The sequence below is a fragment of the Rattus norvegicus genome, chromosome 5 (genome assembly GCF_021556685.1).
Source record: "Rattus norvegicus strain SHRSP/BbbUtx chromosome 5, alternate assembly SHRSP_T2T, whole genome shotgun sequence".
Taxonomy (NCBI): Eukaryota; Metazoa; Chordata; class Mammalia; order Rodentia; family Muridae; genus Rattus; species Rattus norvegicus.
In genome coordinates this window covers 68,192,066-68,206,644 of record NC_141538.1, presented here as the reverse complement: position 1 = coordinate 68,206,644, position 14,579 = coordinate 68,192,066, and the positions used below count along the sequence as shown (strand labels likewise).

Below are 14,579 nucleotides of genomic sequence, written 5' to 3'. Positions count from 1 at the left end.
TCTCCCCCAGCCAATGGGTAGCAAGGGTGTGAAACCAGCCAAAGCACCCAGCTTTGGAAGAAAGTGGCCATTGTGGAGCCCGTCTTACAGAAATACAGCTCTGTATAAAGGAATGAAAAGTCTCTTTGACCCTAGCTCCAGTGGTCAGCAGCAGTGTACCTTACCACCCGTCCCCGGGGGCGGCTAATCACAGTGTAGCTAGCTACCCGTCCCCGTGGGCGGGCGGTAGCCATGTACCTAGCTAGCCGTGCCGGTTACTTCAATTGGAGTCTCTATTCCTTATAATGGAGATAAACACCACAATGGTTTATAGTGCTCAAGGAAGTGTCAAACACAAGTGCTCTTGTCCTCTGTGTTCTCACGGCATCTTGCCTTTGTTCAGACGGGGTACTGGTGAGGAAATCATTCTTGAGGACATATATTTGCCTGAGGTCACTGGGTTGCCAGAGACACTAACTCAGCTGAGAAACCCAATGCCTGGCTTCTGAACCTCTTCCTCTCCTCATAATTCCAAATGGCAGCAAGACCGTAAGTGAAAAACTAGACAAGCTCTTTCCACACCTCACGTCCGATTCTGAGAGGCCAGCTACAGCTAGATTATGATCGAAAGATAATTTTTAAACAAACAGACAAACAGGAGCAATTGAGAGTGACCTCCACCTCTCCTTGCTTTTCAGACAGTAACAGCACAACTAAACCCTCTTGGAAATTCTCAGGCGCCACACTCTTTTTGAGTTGTGGCTCTAATTTCCAGCTCATCTCTGATCCTGTTCGTGCTGAGACTCTAACGCATCCTGGTCCTCACAAGGTACAGTAGGGGAGGAGGAAAGCCAGGTTAACAGGAAAAAGGGAAAATCATGTCAGCCTGTTAACTAAGAGTCTCTCCCGGGGCCCCTCGGCTTTCCCCACCACGGCAAAGCTTGGCTATTTAACACTTCCCCACACATGTGCTTCTATCATGGCCTCTTTAATTTCTGAAATGAACCACAGAAAGCACAAAGAACAGAACTTCGCCTGGTAAGAAAGAACCAGTGGCTGTGCGCTAAATCCCTTCAGAGCTCAAGGGGCCGCGCTTTTTACTTGAGAAACATCGGATTATAAAATGGGGGTGGTGGTAAAATTAAGTTAATTTTGGTTTTCTCACCTGAAACTGGCATGCGCATTTCAAACCATCTCCGTCTTCTTTGCAGACACCTCCATACTTACACGATGATTCATCACACGCTCGGATGTCAGATTCTCTCAGATTTAATTCTGCAAGAGAGGAAAACATTGTTTCATGTGTACACACACACACACACACACACACACACACACACACACACTCAGATTTAATTCTGCAAGAGAGGAAAACTTTGTTTCCTATGTATAGACAACCATACACATACACCACACACACACTCACAACAGACGGACACTTACCCCACAACATAGACAGATTAATAACAGTGCAAATCTAACGTGCTAGGCATCTTGTTCACTGGTATGTAACTAGACTATATAAAAAAGGGATGGGTGCCAGAGAGAAGGCTCCAACGTGAAAAGCACCCGCTACACAAACGTGAAGACCAGAGTTCACATCCCAGCGCCTACACAATAAGCCAGGCATCTTACTACACCCGTAACCCCAGACAGGAGGCTCTCTAAGGGCTTGCTGGCTTCCAGCCTACTGAGAAAAATGTAAACCCTTGGCTGAGGAAAAGACCCTCAAAGGGATATTTGGAAATCGAGAGAAGTCATCAACACCCTTTTCTGGCTTTCACATGAAGGCACCAGCACAGACAGACAGACAGACAGACAGACACACACACACACACACACACACACACACACACACACACACACACACACATCTTTAAAAAAAATAAAATAAAAACAAAAAAGCAAGATCCTGTCAACGTGTTCAGAATACTCCAAAGAGAATCTTAAGCTGTATCCCTAAAAGGAACTTTACCAGAAAAGAACCTCAAAATGCTACTACGTTTTAAGACGATTTCCAAAGATGAAACTATGGGTTTTTTTTTTCCATTAGGGCTCTGCTAAACACTAGATAATGTTGTGAATGTCTTGGTAATTTAGACTCTTGTCTGGTGAGTAACTCAATTTTAAGGCTAACAAATAACAAAGTTTACATCATCAGTATTTATTCCGGGAAAACAATTTTAGTTACAAAGAATAATCAAAGTAACATCAATTTCACACAATAGGTAGGTATGGAACATTTATGAGCACAAAATTAGGGAGATTGAATTTTCCTCTCCTGTTGAAACTTTCAAATGATCAAGTCGATTAAAGTTACCACAGAAAGCAAAGTCATGCACCAAACGCGTTTCTGCCCCAAGGCCGTCAGCCCTGCACTGGAAGCAGCAACTTCCTCGGAAACCAACCACGGCTTCCGGGTTAGTGCTGAGTCAAGTGTAACTGGGTAAGAATCATTGGGCGCATTCTCCTTTCTTCCCACTGGGACCTGGAGCCACAGCAAACGCACGTATTCGAACAGTAAACAAATGTCCGTCTTAGAAACCATCTGAGTATAGTCATGTCATGTACGTGGAGGAGCCAGAGCCAAAGCTACCCTCTGGCTGACTGCAGTGAGGGACTGATTAACTCTTAAGAAAAGTACAAGAGGTCTCTTGCACTCGACATCATGAGGAGGTAGGTCCTGCCATTGGACCCACTTCCCCAGCAACCCACTATCCCTGGTTTTCAAAGCAGGGTTCCTGGACCAAGTCAAAGGACTCCAATGTCTAGTGACAGCTACCTAGTGGTATCTCACTGGCCTCCCCAAGCCATCTGCTTGCACACTCTGCAAGGGTGCCCACGCTATGCCACTTCTAAGAGCTGGCAACTGGAGAACTGAGTCAACAATTCTTACATGAATCAACACTCGGAAGCACCAAGTCATGGGTTAGGGTAAGAACCGTTTAGATACCTGTGGGTTATAGTTATTCTTTGTCTTAACTAGGTCTCAAGGTCACGGCAAAATTTTGCACTTAAAACAAGACAGCCAATACGGTTCTGTTCTACAAACCCACCTACGGAAGATGGGATCTAAGTGGTAGCCAGGGTTGTAAGGTCTTGGCTCTCCTCTCCTGATTTTTGCTTGCCCTTCCTTCCCTCATTAAAAATATATATTTACCTTTCAAGAATCCTTGGTATGGGCCTTTTTTTTTCTATAACTAGTCAATAAAAATGTATAGCAGGTCCAGTTCCAAATACTTCAAATTCTAAGCTTCAGACCCTAAGAAGATCCTGTTGTCTACAGTTATGAGCTGCCACCAGACACACATAAAGATGAAAGGAAGCCATCAGCTCAAGATGTCAGCAAAGAGACAGGTGTCAAGAATCGTGGGACCACCACACCACACTGTGTCCATGCCTTTCCATTACTGTTTTTAAAAAAAATAAGCAAATGACTACATATTTTAAAAATCAAGCGCTCTTCACATAAGCCAGGTCACAGACGCAAACCATTAACTATTATCCCGGTAACATATTAAGACAAACATTTTTGAGCAGAAGGCTTACACCTTTTGTGCTTCCTCATACATTTCTGCATTTGTCAAAAGCACCACGAGTTCCGGGTTCTGTACTTCCTAACTGGCGTGGCAACCAAAGACTTAGCTCAAACTCAACAGAGGACTCTGCACGTCCTTGAGAAGACGGCACTCCCTACCTGTCAGAGATGAAGATGATTACACACCTGCCTTCCTTTGAGCCCAAAATCGAAGCTCAGCAAAATGGATGCTCTCAAAAGATAATCTCTCCAAATAAAAAATACTATACACACACACTCACACACACAAAGCACTCAGAGAGTGGCTCAAAATAAAAATAGTTCGCTCCGGCTGCCTATCTTCTAATCATCCAGTTCTCAGATTGTAAAACCTGTCTCTGATGCCATCGCTCTTCAAGGCTGGAAGACAAAGCACAGGATGGGCCAAGAACCCTGCTTAGGAGGAACAAATATTGCCAGAGCACACTGGAGGTTCCAGTTCAAACCAGAACTCAGCAGCCCGCCTGATGCTGTGGCTTTGCTACCACTTTTCAGGCACACAGGGGAACGGTCCTGTTTGGCTGGCACTCCGGGAGAACCAAAGAGAGTAAATTCCTCGATGTGACCAGAGAACCTGGGGCTTCTCAATCTGGGCTAGATATTTGGGGGAAGATTATTGATCATCTTGAGCAGTGCCAGTGTTGAGTGACATTTCTGGTCTCTACTCCCTAGCTGTGACAAGCAAAATGCCTTCAGACTTTACCAAACGTCCCCTGGGGAGACAAGATCGCTCCCAATTGAAAACCACTGTGAAAATGAAATCAATGGCTTTGCACTTCATTCTTCTCTAACAGGGGTGTCCAAGCCTTCAGCTCTGGGACAGGATGTCATCTATAAACCATGCTGGGCCACATCCACGGCTATCCTGAGGATCCGTGCATGTCTCGGGTCACAAGGAAGACTGCAACACAATCACATAAGCAGTACCCTCCGAGAGCCTAAAATATTACCAGAATCGTTTTCTATTTCAGAAGAGGGGCCTACACACAAAGTTATAGAAAGCTAAGGCTCAGAGTAGAGGTCCTACATGTTCTGACGCCTTAATGTCCAGTAACAGCGGTTTCCTCAACCTCTCAGGCACACCAAAGCCTTTCCCTCCCTATGAGAGCATTTTCTTTAAAGTGAATAACATCTCATTCTAATCAAACAACAGCTTTTTTTAAGTCTTCCCTGTTTCTCCCATTTATTTATTTGGGGGAAGGGCATACACAGTACACACGAGGAGGTCAGAAGACAACCATCCTGTGGGTTCCCGTGTCATAAAACTTGTCAACAAGCACCTTTACCCACTGACCATCTCAATGACCCTCTAATCCTTCTAATCCTTTCCTTGACCCTTCTGTAGCAGATGACGCTGATTCCCTACACTTCTAAAATAATCTTTATTCTCCTCCAACCTCAACCACTTCTCATTCTCTCTCTCTCTCTCTCTCTCTCTCTCTCTCTCTCTCTCTCTCTCTCTCCCTCCCTCCCTCCCTCCCTTCTTCCCTCCCTCCCTCCCTCTTTGCTGTTACTGTAGTCTGCTATTTTGTTTTTTCGAGGCAGGGCTTCTCTGTGTAGCCCTTACTATCCCCCCACTTGATTTGTAGACCAGACTGGCCTTAAGAATTCACAGAGATCCTCCTGCCTCTGCCTCCCGAGTGCTAGGATTAAAGGCTCGTGCCACCATACCCGGCTCCTTTCTTCTTTCTATACTGTCAAGTTCAGGGCAATACATTCCTAACTACCCAGACCAATCAAGGTGTGCCATTCTCTGCCGCCTACAGACCAACGTCTGTGGCACAAGGAACCCTCGAGACTACTGTCAGGCTGCAGAATGCCAGGAAGACTTCAGCTCCCACCACAGGAGGAGCCGTTTTTATGTGACGATGTCACCGGACCTAGCTAAGCCCATAAACACATTGCTATAATTATGTCGCTTCAACATTTCATTGAAGTGAAAATCCATTGTTCCCCTGAAAGCTAAACTAGGAGAGTTGGAAGAGGTGAGCTACTTCAAAAACAAATGGCCTCACGCGTGCAATTATGTATCCACAGGTCTTTAGGTTCCTTTCAAAGGGAGGAAAAAAATGGAATTTGTAATTAACACATTATGAATATGCTTTATTCGATGAAGAACAAACCATTCTCCAGGGAAAATTCTGTGCCTGTTTTCAAAGTATCATTTAAAGATATTTTTAAGATAAACTAACTATACCATGCATTTATGTATCATTTTGGGATTCCTGACTTAGAGCAACTTTCTCAAGTATCAGATCCACAGATCCTACTGATCTGCATAGCACATAGGAAAACATTCTGTCTTCGGTGGTCCATTATGCGGTCCATCTCTGGATCGCTCCCTGGTATCATTCTCTATCACACTGACTTCAAATCCTGTGCGTCTTTCACAGCCTTACGAAAGCCAGATTCACTTGCTTTTACACAGTCTGCACAGCGCTACTAGGAATGGCCCTCTCCATGAAGGCTTCCTGAGACCTCCTCGACATAGGAAGCTGTCATTCATCGCCGGGCGAGGCCCCAGCTGACTCCTCACGAGGCATATTCAAACATGTTACTTTGTCTTCAGAAACACAATTTCAACGGCTTTATAACCACTGTCTACATGTCACTTGTATTTGAGGAAAACATCCTTTTTCAGAAAAGCACAGCCATTCAAACAACGGGGTCCTGATAGGTTTCATTCCTTCAAAGTATATTCTGGGATACATGCCCAGCTGTCAGCTAGGCCAACCCACAGACCCTATCTATGCTGAAAACTAAAAACATGGAAAAGTTGAACAGTTACACTATTCCCCACCCAAAACATTGTGGTACAGCCAGGGAATATTATACACGGATTTAAAGATTCATTTTATACACTACACAGATATTTCATAAAGGCTACGTGAATGTTTAAATGAAAAAGAACACAAAACTATACCTATATCGTATACACACATAATTATATTTTTATATGCATACAGGGAAGACCAGTTAGGAGAATTAAAAACGGTGACAGCGACCATTTTCTGCTCACTTCAAACAATGAATGACTTTTTCCTCTTTTCAGGTTTCTATATTGGTTATTATTTGATTGGGTGTGGGGGTGTTGCTCAATGTGATTTCAAATCAAACCGAGGCAGTTTGCTACATCATGAACAAAACTGCAATGCGTGGGGGTCAATGAAAGCCAAGTTCCCGTGCCTGGCCTTTTTGATTCAATGAGATAACCTGTTCAAAGCAACAATGCCTAGGACATGTAAACAACAAAGACTGGCCCCTCCGTAGACATGACTTCGACCCCTGCCCCATCTGAGAGGCACCTCTAATGACACAAGGCTGAAAAGAGAAAGTCGGGGTAAACCAAGAAATAGATGTAACTGTTGGCTTCATGCTCTGGCAGATCTGAAGAATTAGAAATTAAATTTTCCTCGGCTTGTTTGCTGAATTAACATTATCACAGTCTCTCTCTTCTATCAGGGCACAGCGACGACGGCAGAGAAAATGAACTTAGCATTCCACAATGCAAATGCAGCCTACATTGATATTAAAGTGCCTTAATAGCGAGAGATGACTACGACTTCTCCAAGTTATATTTAAATGAAAGAAGCTGCACGTGTGCTCTATGATTACCTGCCTCCTCCGGTATCCCTGTCATCCATTCTGCATGCTACTGCCAAACCAGCTTTGCTAAATAACACTTAGATCCCGTCAGTCCTCCACACCCGCACCTTCCCCTGCTGCCTCCCCTTCAGTACAAAATGCCTGTGTCAGGATGCTCCAGGCAAGGTGACAAGGAGGACGCGCTGCCGGTTCTGATGAGAGAACAGACCGAGATCCCAAGTTGAGTAGTAAAAACACCAGCTTCTGGCCAAGGATGCAGGACAGCAATGGTCCCTCCTGCTTCCAGAGTACTGACACTAACTTGGCAAACCTGTGAGTTTTCCTCTCACGGATTCACAAAGTGAATCTATTACGGTGCTTGTTAAAAATAATGATGACAAATCTCCACATTTCCTGACATGATACATTAGCCTTATTAAGGGCTCCCCCTGCCCCCATATGCACAAAGACTAGAAACGTGGTCTAGAACACTTCTGCCACTACATATGCAATGGTAATGAGGTTACCTGGCTAGCACAAAGCCCCAGGTTCAAATCTCCAATGCCACTCTGTACAAGGGAGACAGGACCTCTCCAGATGTTGCTGGAATGAATGAGGATTAAAGATATGGAAGGACCTTAGAGCAGCAGGTAACATGCAGACGCCCCGATAGTGCCAGACACTTCATTGCTGTTAGCCTCTGTGCTGAAAAAGGTAAGAAAACTGAGCACAGAGCCAGCTATGAGGACATCCCAGCAAATCTCTCACGGCCGTATATATTAAAATCCTGTCTTTATCCTTTCACCAAACAAATTTCCTTTCTAGGAAATTACAATAGAAAAACAAAATATACGACATCTGAAAAACTTTTTCCACATCCGTTCTTCCTGTGGTTTTTGTTTTCACAGTGTCTAGCTGGGTTGCCCAGGACTGTCCTGGAATTCTGAGGTTCAAGTGATCCTCCAGTCCTCCCGGTAGCTGGTCCGTTTGCATGTGCCTCCGCATCAAAACATGCTCATCTTTTCAAACACCAATCTAAGCATCCATCTGTTAGGAATTAATTAAATAAACTATGCATCCATCTGTTAGGAATTAATTAAATAAATTATTGATAAAATGTTACCCAGCTACAAAAGTATGTGAAAGAAGACCCGTGGGTTGGAGAGATGACTCAGTGGTTAAGTCACTGCTCCTGCAGGGGACCAGAGTTCAGCTTCCAGCACCGGTGTCAGGCAGCTCCCAATCATCTGTAACGACAACTCTAGAGGCCCTGACACCCCCTCCTGGCCTCCTTGTATACACACACACACACACACCCCACACATACACACACACCACACACACACTCACACACTCACACTCACACACACTCACACACACACTCATACATACACACACACTACACACACCACACACACACATACACACACACCACACACACACCACACATACTCACACACCACACACACACACCACACATACTCACACACACACTCACACACTCACACACACTCATACATATACACACATACCACACACATACCACACACACACCACACACACACACATACACACACCACACACACACCACACACACACACCACACATACTCACACACACACTCACACACTCACACACACTCATACATATACACACATACCACACACATACCACACACACACCACACACACACACACATACACACACCACACACACACACCACACATACTCACACACATACTCACACACTCACACTCACACACACTCATACATATACACACATACCACACACACACACCACACACACCACACACACACCACACACACACACACCACACACACACCACACACATACACACACCACACACACACCACACACACACCACACACACCACACACACACACCACACACACACCACACACACACCACACACACACCACACACACATACACACACTCACACATACTCACACACACACTCACTCACACACACTCATACATATACACACATACCACACACACACATACACACACTCACACACTCACACACATACACACTCACACACACACACACACCACACATACTCACACACACACTCACACACTAACACTCACATACACTCATACATATACACACATACCACACACATACACACACCACACACACACCACACACACACCACACACACACCACACACACACCACACACACACACATCACACACACACCACACACACACACAAACCACACACACACCACACACACCACACACACACCACACACACACCACACACACACCACACACACTCATACATATACACACATACCACACACACACCACACACACATACACACACTCACACATACTCACACAAACACACACACATTCTGACACAGATTCATACACACAAATAAAATGAATATTAAAAAGACAAAGACCCACTATAAAATTAAAAAGAGAAAAGCAGGATATAAAATAGCACATGATCACACACTCATTTTTACTTTGCATGTGCATTTGGTTACATGCATGTTTTAGAATTTTCCTAGCGCCCTTAATACACAGCCTACTTCAAACATTTTTCAAAAGTTAATGAATCTGGGAGCTGGAGAGCTGGCTCAGTGGTTAAGAACACTGACTGCTCTTCCAGAGGTCCTGAGTTCAATTCCCAGCAACCACATGGTATGTCTGAAAAGAGAAAACAGTTACAGTGTATTCATATACATTAAATAAATAATAATTTTTATTAATAATTATTAATAATTAATAAAAATTAATAATTAATAATTAGTAATGTTAATAAGTCTGGACATACAGACATTGGTATTGGTTCTATTTCTATTGGTATTTGGTCCCTTAGTGTCTAGAACACTGAGTAGAATAGGAGGTAACCAAAACCCAAGAACTCACCCACAGAGAAAAAAATCTATGTAAGAACAGTCTGAAAATTGGCACTGGAGAACTTGGCATTAACGGCTGTAAAGAGGAAAACAATGTTTTGAGACAGGGTCTTCCTATGTAGTCTCAGCTAATCCAGAACTTGCTATGTCAAGCAGGTTATCCTCAAAGTCATAGAGATCCACCTGCCTCTGCCTCTTAAGTGCTGGGATTATTTAAAAAAAAAAATAGATCTGAACAGGAATGAGTTTAACAATATATGAAGTTACCTAACCAACAAAAAATATAGACTGAAAGGAGTTTATGCCTCAACCACGTAATTCTCAAATCCAAGAGAGCACTAAGCCAAGTTCGTAAATCCCTTATCTCTCTCTGGAGAGAAGCTAATAACAGAGTTAATAGTAATGCATAAAAGTAGTTCTGTTACAAGGCTTTTAACCCCGTATTTTAAAAGGCTTCAATGGGTTGAAGTCACCACCTCACCAAACTTAAAAAGAAATTTACATTTTTTAATTCATTAATTAATTCATTTTCATATGTAGGAAAAATAAAAGTCAACAAATATCAAATTAAGTGAAGCTGGTTGGTTGTGACAGAAAAAGGAAAAGAAAAATACTGGTGAGGAAGTGGAAGATGGGGGACGGGGCCACACGGGCATCACACTCAGGCTGACCTCCAACCTTCGGCCCTTGTTCCCTTTGCTATAAAACAAAAAAGATCCTGTTGGCCCCTCAAAGCCATACCCCGGCTCGCTGAACCTCTGTGACATTTCCCAGTGTCGCCAGGCAATTAATGGTCCCTCTGCCCATCTCCTTACTGGAACAGAGCTTTTTTTCCCCTAAAACTCCATAACACTAACAGATAGGAAGTTTCTTTTGGGGGGAGACAAAATTGATTGCAATGTTTACACAACCTGTGTTTATATTAAAAATCACTGCATTGTATAATTTAAGAAAAAAGAAAAGGAAAGCTTGGCATAGTGGCACTACACTGTGATCCCAGTGCCAGGGAAGTAAAGTCAGGCCAGCCTTGGCTGCAATGGAGTGCCTCATTAGTAAGTCAGTTTCAGAGCACCATGCCTACAGCACCCTCGCCCTCATTACTATCCCGCTACAGCACCCTCGCCCTCATTACTATCCCGCTACAGCACCTTGTTACTATCCTGGTACAGCACCCTCATTTCTATCCCCGTACAGGGCCTCGTTAATATCCCTATAGAGCACCCCTGTTACTCTCCCCTACAGCACCCTTTACTATCATTCCCTACAGCGCTCTCGTTACTATCCCCATTCAGGTCCCTCGTTACTATCCCCAGTGCCACAAACGCAAAATGAGGAGCAGCATATACATCACGATGACATCATCTATCATGACATCATCCATCATGACATCATCTATCATGACATCATCTGTGAATGGGTTGAAGGCCTGGAAGAGCTGAATGATCCATATCCTGCTGGAAAACAAATCCCAGCTCTGAAAAACTAAGAGATAAATCCAGAAATGATTGGATATTACAAACTTGAGAAAAGGCTTTAAAACACTCTACAAAGGGGTATAAGGTATAAACGAAGTCAAAAAGTACAAGAAATTATCAAAGCTTAGTGTATGTTTCCTAAACAAAATGACAAAACCCCCTGTTGAAAACCTGTGTTATATTTGGAGGTTTCACTGTCTTATCAACAGATGACAAAATAAAAATTAAATGTACAGGAATGCTAGGGAGCTGGCTTAGTCAGTAAAGCGTTTGGAAACATGAAGACCTAGGTTCAGATCCCCCAGCACCCCCGTACAGCTGGTGTGCAAGTGGGTATCTGCATTTCCAGCACTGGAGAAGCAAGATGGGTGAATCCCTGGATCTTGCTAGCGTAGCCAGCGTAGCTTCATCAGTCATCTCCAGGTTCAGTGAAAGCATCTCAAAACTTAGACAGAAAGTGACTGAAGAAGACACACCCCTTGTACTGCTGGCCTCCACACAGACACATCCATACTATACAACACACACACACACACACACACACACACACACACACACTAAACATACAGAAGCTGGAGACATGGCTCAGTGGTTAAGAAACACGCTGCTTTTCCAGAGGACCAGAATTCAGTTCCCAGCTCCCATGTCCAGAGGCTTACAACCGCCTCTAACTGCAGCTCCAGGGGATCCCCCACCCTCTTCTGGACCTGATGGGCAGCCTCGAACATGTGTACAAACACACCCGCACATTCAAACAAATAAAACAGGTCTTCAAAAAGTAACTTGCATCTTCCCTGTGTGAGGAACCAGTCTGGTAGAGCGAGGTTCACACGGAAGAGACAAGGGACAGATAGAGAGAGAGAAGAGAATACACTGAGTGAGAGCAGCTGTAGAGCGACTTTAGGAGACCTCAGCTAGAGAATGTGGGTGCACTCCCATGACTCCCTCTTCTGAAATTAAGAGCTTTTAGAAGTTTAGTAAAATAAGGATCGCTGTGGAAAATGAGAAGTCGAGGAACCTTTTTTTCCCTAGAGTGTAAATCTTTCATAAATTTTTTTCAAACCGCGATGTCAATATCCATCTACTTTTAATATACTCAAACATAAAAATCTATACAGCACGTTCTCGGACCATAACACAAAACCACTAAGCAAAGCAACACACCTGGGTTCATGTGCTTTATAACCATAAGTGGGATGTGACCATAAATGCCTCCTGATTTAAAAAAAAAAATGAATGCAACAAATTTAGAAAGAAAAAAAGAAAAGGCAAAGTGTAAAAAGGAGGAAGTGCCAAGACGAAATGAAGGAAGTGCAGTGGAAATGAGTGTGGCTAAAAATACCATGGGGGGGTGGGGGCTGGGGATTTAGCTCAGTGGTAGAGCGCTTGCCTAGGAAGCACAAGGCCCTGGGTTCGGTCTCCAGCTCCGAAAAAAAGAACCAAAAAAAAAAAAAAATACCATGGGGGAACTTATAAGCAGATAGTAGAGTAAGTTCCGAGACAGAGAAGAGAGGTGGGTTCAAAATAAGGATTAAGAACAAGAAGAGGAAAAAATCCTGAGTGAAGTGGCCCTTCTAGTAGTGGCCATCGATGAGCGGTCCCTTCCTCTGGGAGAGTAAAGAGAGGGTGCTAGCCTGGAAGTGAAGGGAGTAGGACGGAGCACACAGAAGGTCACACATGGGAGGGGGAGGGGGGAGTGCACAGCAGGGAAGGCCTGTCCGAGTCTCCCCAAGGCCCTTCATCCCTAAGTGTGCCACAACCCACAGATCTCCAGAACAAGAGATCCAAGGGCTAAGGCAGAAGATACAGGAAGCAGGCCAGCTGCTGGCAGACCGGAAAAGTGAAGAGACCACGCCTTAGTCATCACTGGTTCATGTGGCTATGTGAAAATGAGGGCTCAAAGTTGTCAGTCTTCAGGTCTGGAAAAGGCTGAAATCCAGATTCTGAGGTGAGGCCTTGAGACTGATGGTTAACAACCAATGCCACTTGTAAAAACACTGTATCGGCTGAACAAGCGTCTCAGTCTCCACGGTGTCTTTTCACCACACTGTCAAGTTCTCCATTTCTGCCTGGCCAGTTCCAGGCTTTGTTTTCTAAAACCATGAGGCCAATGTGAACTTTCTAATGAGACTCCCAAGTCTTCAGAACAACTGCCAACCTTCCAGATTATCCGTGAATGCCTGCAGCTGACATGGTGGCAACTTGTCCCTATCTTCCCCTTCCCTTTCTCTGACCTTCCCCACCACAACCTATGGCAGCATAATAGTTACTAATACCTAACAGAGCAACTTAAGGCAAGGGTTTATTCTGGCTGATAGTTCAAGGGTTCGTTCCATAGTGCCCAGGCAGCAAGAACTTAAGAGAGCTAGTAGTCACCCAGTCAGGATGTGGAGAACCATGATGACTGGTATTCAGCTCCCTTTCTCCTCCTGGAATTGATGCACTCCTCCTTAGGACAGGTCTTCCCATCTCAATGAATCTAACCTAGGTAACTCCTCACAGTTGCCCAGCTTTGTCTCCTAAATCAGGCGTCACTATTACACATCACAGGCAATACCGCTGACATGCCAAACCTTCAGTTTCCCATTGCTGTGCCTTTTCTAAGTCTAGAAACACTTCTCCCAATTCTCTTCAGAGGCGCTGTTCCTTTGGCCATTATGCCATCCCATAAATAAATATGTCACAGACAGCTTACCATGGCCAGGTGCCATTCTAGGCACGATGTGATCTAAGTGAACAATGCAGACAAAAATACCTTTGATGTGCAACTTATAAAGTTAGAAAAAGAGCATGAACCATGGGGTGAGAGAGGAGAGACTGCAGAAGGTCCTGAAGGCAGCCATGCTGGAAGGTGGCATTACTTCGAACACTTGAAGACAGTAAGGAGCTACAAGACTGGGACCAGAAGGTTCTAGGCAAAAGGAATAACAACAGCAAAGGCTCCAGGGAAAAGCGCCCCTGGTGTTTCCAGGTGACCTATCCCTCACGACCTGGTTCAAGCATCACTTACTCTGATCCCCACCAATCAGGACCATCATTCCTTAGCTCTGTCTGTCCATCTT

General features: G+C 44.3%; 1 protein-coding gene across 2 annotated transcripts in view; it reads right to left on the bottom strand.

Moving 5' to 3' along the window:
• Positions 1-14,579, bottom strand: part of Tmeff1 (transmembrane protein with EGF-like and two follistatin-like domains 1) — an 85,825-nt gene that overhangs the window by 64,569 nt on the left and 6,677 nt on the right. For both annotated transcript variants that reach the window (NM_001429960.1, NM_023020.3), the window contains 1 exon segment: positions 1,145-1,254. In NM_001429960.1, coding sequence (NP_001416889.1) covers positions 1,145-1,254 — 110 coding nt within the window.